This window comes from Phaseolus vulgaris, chromosome 5 (assembly GCF_000499845.2).
Source record: "Phaseolus vulgaris cultivar G19833 chromosome 5, P. vulgaris v2.0, whole genome shotgun sequence".
NCBI classification, from domain to species: domain Eukaryota; kingdom Viridiplantae; phylum Streptophyta; class Magnoliopsida; order Fabales; family Fabaceae; genus Phaseolus; species Phaseolus vulgaris.
In genome coordinates, this window is record NC_023755.2 from 10,239,354 (window position 1) to 10,246,441 (window position 7,088).

General features: G+C 33.7%; 1 protein-coding gene across 1 annotated transcript; it reads left to right on the forward strand.

Moving 5' to 3' along the window:
* Positions 1 to 1,183: 1,183 nt before the first annotated feature.
* LOC137836240 (serine carboxypeptidase 1-like) lies at positions 1,184 to 5,837 on the forward strand. Its single transcript, XM_068645076.1, has 8 exons — positions 1,184 to 1,559; positions 2,359 to 2,466; positions 2,567 to 2,838; positions 2,924 to 3,175; positions 3,985 to 4,091; positions 4,354 to 4,443; positions 5,133 to 5,238; positions 5,679 to 5,837. The coding sequence occupies exons 1-8, from the start codon at positions 1,184 to 1,186 to the stop codon at positions 5,835 to 5,837; spliced, it is 1,470 nt and encodes a 489-aa protein (XP_068501177.1).
* The last annotated feature ends 1,251 nt before the right edge of the window (positions 5,838 to 7,088 follow it).

Below are 7,088 nucleotides of genomic sequence, written 5' to 3' on the forward strand. Positions count from 1 at the left end.
GTTGAATCCTATGCTTGAATGATTTATTTGCTTTGATTAATTGAATAATGATATTCATATATATATATATAATCTAGGATGATTTGTGTTCAATAATCTTTAATATGGTGTATTAAGTATTCGAAACTATGATAACGGCTAAATTATTGTAAAATTCATAATAAGATTTGCATGCATCATATGTATGGAAAAGTAATCTATAGGATGATTAGGCAAGAACCTTTAATTCCACATTAATTCCCAAATAATCTTTAAATCTAGTAGTAATTAGCTCTCACTAGTGTTACATTTAATTCTCACTTTATGCATTAATTTCCACAATAACAAACATGAATGATTCACTATATTAAAGTTTTTTTTTTATCTTTTCATCTGACCATTAAACATAATAAAAATTACAACGAAAATCAAAATCTAAAACTATACCCTATGGATAATATCACATGATATGTATACATGTAATGTTACATTTTAGTGTACTCACTTAATTGCTACTCAAAATCTCTATTGAACATAATAAAATTACAAAGAAAATCCAAATCCAAAACTATACTCTTTGGATCATTCACATGATATGTATACATGTAATGTTACATTTTAGTGTACACACTTAATTGGTAAGCATAACAATGTTTTGAGAAGATGAATATATCTTTCTTAAATACATAATTTATCTTCTTATTTTGAGATTATTTTACGAATATGTAAATTATATAATTTGGACCCGTATGTCCTATGCTTTGGACAATTGCCGTTGCAGGCTTCAAAGATATGCATATAAAAGAAGTCATCGAACAACCAGAGAGACTTAACCCACATAGGAATGTGAATTAGGATGAAATTTAAGTACAACTTCATGGATCAATAGTAAGAAAAAGTTAGAGGAACAAATATCACAGAAATGGTCAAAGTATAGTAACAGAGTTATATTAAAAAATAAAACTTCATGTGATTATGGACAAAAGGAATAAAAGGGTAGGCCAACTCATTTTTGAATTAGAAACTAAATACACCAGCCGGCTGATCTATGCATTATCAAGAGTAGTGTACTTGTTTTCTTTCTACTCTCTTTCACATGCTTCCAAGCAAAAATAACAGTTCTGCATTTTTTTGCCACTCATTATGGTCTATAAATAAGTAGAAACTTATGATACAGAAACCAAGTAACCTGGTTGTGAACAAGATGAAGAACCTTTCTCTTTATGCTTGTTTACTCACTTTGAGTTTCTTGGTTCTTCTTCCTTGTAGCAAAGCCAGTCAGGCTGATAAACTTGATGAGTTGATTCTGTCTAGAAGCTCACAGAAGGCTCCTATGACCCTTTCTTGGGCAGAGGAAGATGCATTGAAAACTCATTCTTCTGCTTATGTTGCACCCCAAGAGGGGCTACAGCAAGCTGACAAGATTGTTGCATTGCCTGGCCAGTCCTATGGGGTGAATTTTGACCAATATTCAGGATATGTCACCGTTGATCCAGAGGCTGGAAGAGCACTTTTCTATTATTTTGTGGAGTCTCCATATAACCCTTCCACCAAACCTTTAGTATTGTGGTTAAATGGAGGTAAAAAATAATTTAAATTACCTTTAGTATTGAGTATTGTGCTTATGCTCATTTGTGTGTCTTTTCTCTTTTGGCTCTTTTACTTATTATATCTGGTAATTTCTAAGAAAAAAACACAAAATGGAGATATTTGTTTAGTTTTAGGATGCAACTATATTGAGAGACACTGCCTGTTTCGATCAATGAGTTAAGAGCAAATTCATAATATTATCTTCCGATACCTTAAAATAATAAATTTGAGATTTTTCTTTCCTTATATATTGTTTATCTTGATATTGTTTTTCAATATTGAAACTTTAACTCACATTTGACTTCATCAAACAATAGTTTCTATGACATGAAGGCATTGGGAGAAAATAAAACAAGAGAATAGTTAATGTGAAAGCTAAGTTATCTTTTTGTTAAGCATAATAAATAGCTTTTTTCTAATTAGATGTTCTTCAACCAGTGTCATCATTATATTTATTGGATAATATTTTTGTTAAAAATCTATACTGATTAGATATATGATGAAATTATATGTAGTAGTAAATTTACTTTTTAAGATGTTCCTAAAACATAATCTAATAATGTTTGCTGGATTTATTATGGCATCTGTTGCTGCTGGGGGCATGTAATTAACAATGTTTCTTTTCCTCCTTTGGATGTAATTAACATTGTTAAACTTAATTACATGATTTTGTTATCACCATCCTCTAACCTTTCAGACTACCATTAGTACATAAACTAGAACATTATGAGTCAGATCACGTAAGAATTTTGATTCAGATTCTGAAGTCATAGTGTTTGAAACTCACAGGACCCGGTTGTTCCTCATTGGGATATGGCGCCTTTGAGGAATTGGGACCTTTCAGAATAAACTCTGATGGAAAAACACTGTATCGTAACAAATATGCTTGGAATGAAGGTGAGACAGTCATCAAAATAATTGTTTTTTGGTATACAAAACCCTTTGTGATGGAGTTGAGAGACATAAAAAACTTAACACACAATGGTGCATTATGCAGTGGCAAATGTGCTGTTCCTGGAATCCCCTGCTGGAGTAGGCTTTTCCTACTCAAACACTAGTTCAGACTATGATCATGCAGGAGATAAATCTACTGCTAAAGATGCCTATGTTTTCCTTATCAATTGGCTAGAAAGGTTTCCACAGTACAAAACTCGTGATTTCTACATAACTGGGGAAAGCTATGCTGGTCACTATGTTCCTCAGCTTGCATACACTATTTTGCTGAACAATAAATACAGTCACCAAAATATTAACATCAAAAGCATTGCTGTATGTTCAAAAGACTTCTACTGCAAATAATGCTTATGTGATATCATCATTTTTCTAACTTCTTGATTTGTGCTGCAAATTTCAGATAGGGAATGCTTGGATTGACGATGTTACCGGTTCAAAGGGAATAGTTGATTACTTATGGAGTCATGCTTTGAACTCAGATCAAACACATGAGTTGATTCAGAAGTACTGCGATTTCAGTGCTGAAAATGTCTCAGAAATATGTGCCAATGCAACAAGAACGGCCCTCATTGAGAAAGGAAACATAGACTTCTATAACATCTATGCTCCACTGTGTCTTGACTCTTCTCTCAAAAATGGATCAACTGGTTCTGTAAGTAATATACTCCTATGTATTGTTGCATTGCATGGATAGTGCAAAATAATTCAAAATTGTAAAAATATATGAAGTTCATTTATTTCAGTAGTAACACCAATTTTGAACCAAAGCGAGTAGATTATAGAAATCATATGTTATGAAACTCGTACATGTGTTACATATATGACATTCGTACTATACGTATTGGTAAAGTGTCCAATTCAAAAAATATTTTGTGGATCTTTAACAATTTTAGCACGGTTCTAACACAATGTATAAAAGAATAAATTAAGTGATTTTCCAAAATCTCAAGTTTATTGTATAATTTTTTATTATGATTATAGAAATAAGGAATAAATCCTTTTAAACTAGTCATGGAAAGCATCTTTCTTCCACAAAGGAAAAATTCAACCATAATTAATCACATAAATCATAATTGTCAATTTATATAATTCATAATGATATAATATATAGATCTATGTTCTTGTGTCTTACATCTTGAAGATTACACGTGTCGAAGTGTCAGTGTTGTGTCTAGTGTCTGTGTGAGTGTGTGCTCTACATAAATCACATGTATTGTTCTCAGTCATATGACACTCTTCCACATCTCCTTCATTTTATTCTCATGTTATATAACACTACTGAAACCTTATATTTTGGATGAAACTGGAGTAACATACTAGAAACAATTTTGAATTCCCATTAGACATGCAGTTGTAAGAAGTTTACAATGAACAGAAAGCATGCAACAGTATGACAAAAAGATGTTTAAGGATGCAAGGTTTTCCAAGTAACTTTTAATGCCATGTGACACTTCATTTCAGGTATCTGATTTTGACCCGTGTTCTGATTATTACGGGGAAGCCTACCTAAATAGGCCAGAGGTCCAACTAGCTCTTCATGCAAAACCCACAAACTGGACCCTCTGCAGGTAATCTAAATAGCTTGGGAGATCCTAAAACATTACAATCCTATCTGGTTTGAAAGAATGCTTCTTATTTTACTAGTTCTGTAGTTACGAATTATCACCTTATTTTCACTGTTTTCTGTGCTAAATGAAATTAATGAAATTAATAACAGCAAAATAATATAAAAATGGAACAAGAAATGAAAATAAAGTTCATCTTAAATCAATACTACTACTACATGCTAATCGCCAACCAACCATATATCATATTTTGCTAAATTTGCAGTGATCAATTAAGCTGGAACGACAGCCCAACTACCATCCTGCCAGTCATCAAGTATCTCATCGATAGTGGTATTGGATTGTGGATATACAGGTAAGTTCAGTTTCACTTTTAGCACATGCACTACAAGTTTAAGCCACAAGAACCAAGATAATGATTTGGTCATAGCATATACACTACATAAACAAAAAAAATTGTACCTTGAATGTTGAAGATTCCACGTCAAGGACATTTCATAGTATATAAGTGGCTGCCGCAAATAAGTCGATTTTATAAGATTGAATTATGCTTAAAGTCCAGTTCTTAAAGCATCAGAGTTATCTAGATTATATCAGAGTAAGAGTTTGTTGGATTTATCAAGTCACCGCTATCGAATCGCTATCACACCATCCATAAATATATAGTTCCAAGTGCAAGTTGACAGTCTTGACGTGAGAGGTGTGTTGGAGATCCCACAACAACTAATAAAAAGATTTTACATAAATCATATATAAGTTGTGCAAACCTTACCTCGTAAGTCGGTTTTATAAAGTTGAGTTATAAAGTTCATTTCTTAAAAGTTATCCACTTTTGTTTTTCCTTTTGTTCTTTTCTGAACTAGCATGTAGAAAGTTCAACTATTCGAGTTCCTTGAGAATCCCTTTTCAATGACAAAGCTTCACTACCTAATCATAGCCTTGTTTTTGAATTCAGTTAATTCCTTCACTCATGTAGAATAATGAAGTTTGCCTTTTCGTTTATGTACCCCAAGTACTGAATTTAGATTATTTGTTCTCCTACAGTGGTGATACTGATGCAAGGGTGCCAGTCACATCTTCCAGATATTCAATCAACAGCCTCAAGCTACCTATCCAGGTTCCTTGGCGTCCATGGTATTCTGAAAAAGAGGTACTAAATTGATATTTTAATGCATTTATACTATTTCACTTCTTTTAGCATTCTCTTTTATTCACAGTGTGTAGTTTTGCATCCGACATAACCTTTTCCAATCACACTAGAGCACAGTTTTGAACAAATAGTATTCATTCAGATTGAAGAACGGTTTGGTATTTTCTAGTTACAAAACAAACCAAAAACCTACGACCATGATCTACGTGTTTGTGTTAACTATGTAATAGAATCAAAACATCAAAAGTAAGGTACGGGCCACATGAGTTGCATTACTTGTGACAAATTGTGACCACGATCACAATTTAAAACCTTAGATCAAAATTCCAATTGTGGAACCAAGTTTATCATCTGATACTGAATTATTGAGTTCTCTCCAAGGTCAATTAGTACTTGTTTCTTTATGATTTTTAAACATGACCAACTTCTCATAATCACAGGTTGGAGGGTATGTGGTGAAATACAAAGGAGTTACATTTGTTACAGTTAGAGGAGCAGGGCATTTGGTTCCGAGCTGGCAACCAAAACGGGCTCTGACCTTCGTCTCTTCGTTCCTCTATGGAATCCTGCCTCCTGCTTCACCATGGAAGGCTTTCTAAGCATGATCAATCACTCCAGCTGCACTTTGTGCAAACTATATTAGTTAGATTATAATGAAATTTCAAGTTTCAAATAAAAGTGTAGCTATGTATCAGTCGATTCACATCCCATGTAACCTAGTTGCGCTCTTGCTCGTAATGTTAGAGCTCCCTTTCTTTTGTTATGATTGGAAACTAGAAATATAATGTTTTGCCTAGATACTCCTCTCTTCATACAAAGATGTCTCCTTTCTTCTATGCTTTCTTATCCGAAAGAGTGGGAGGTAACTACAAATACACTCCAGCAATTTAACAATAGTTCTAAGTGAGGTAATAAATGCACTATAAATATCAACTTTATATACTTCAAAACGTTACATATCTATAGTATTTTTTACTTGTATTGGCCTAGATTAACTAGATTCATTTGTCTTTCACTACCTTGATTCCATGATTATGTTGCTAATGTTGTTTACGTGAATAATATGAGATAGTGTCGTTCTTGGTACCCAATATGTTCTTGATGTCGGATGGTATATTAATCATGTGGAGGTTTGTCGGATGCCAATATATCATTGTCATTCAACGATAATTCGAGTCGGGATGATGTCGTTATTACAGTCAATGAAGATGAACATTCTTTGCTTGATGTGGTGCTTCAATGGAGTGCACGTAAGAAAGAGAGGTTCTAATGAACCCTAATTGCAAATAAAAAATAGACAATGACTTAAGCGTAAAAGAGAGAAAAGAAAATACAAAGGAAATTCTTATTCACTTGCGTATTAAAGAGTAAAATACATGGTGTATATATAAGAAAAAGACTAAGACCTAACTGAAACAGAAAAGGAAAGTTGGGCCAAACAAACAAAGCCCAATAACTTCAAACAGAAAAACTAAATATGTTAACACCCCCTCAAGCTGGGGGAGTAGATATTCGTCAAGCCCAGCTTGGATTTGAGAGTAGAGAACTGTGCGGAAGCAAGGGGCTTGGTGAATATGTCAGCAACTTGCATGGCAGAAGTAATGGGTAGCAGTTTGAGGAGACCAAAGTTAAGTTTTTTCACGAACTAGGTGGCAATCAATTTCGATGTGTTTGGTGTGTTCATGAAAGACTTGATTGGAAGCTATTTCAAGGGCAGATTTTTTGCCACAGTACAGGGTTGCAGGGTGGGAGAGAGGAAGATGTAAATCTTGAAGGAGGTAAGACAACCATTGTAGCTCACATGTTGTGGTGGCAAGGGCTCTATACTCGGCTTCGGAGGAGATGCGGGA

Coding starts and splice junctions, on each gene's coding strand:
- LOC137836240 (XM_068645076.1), top strand. CDS start 1,184: ATGAAGAACCTTTCTCTTTATGCTTGTTTACTCACTTTGAGTTTCTTG. Junction 2,467..2,566: donor CAAATATGCTTGGAATGAAG/GTGAGACAGTCA, acceptor TGCATTATGCAG/TGGCAAATGTGCTGTTCCTG. Junction 5,239..5,678: donor CATGGTATTCTGAAAAAGAG/GTACTAAATTGA, acceptor TCATAATCACAG/GTTGGAGGGTATGTGGTGAA.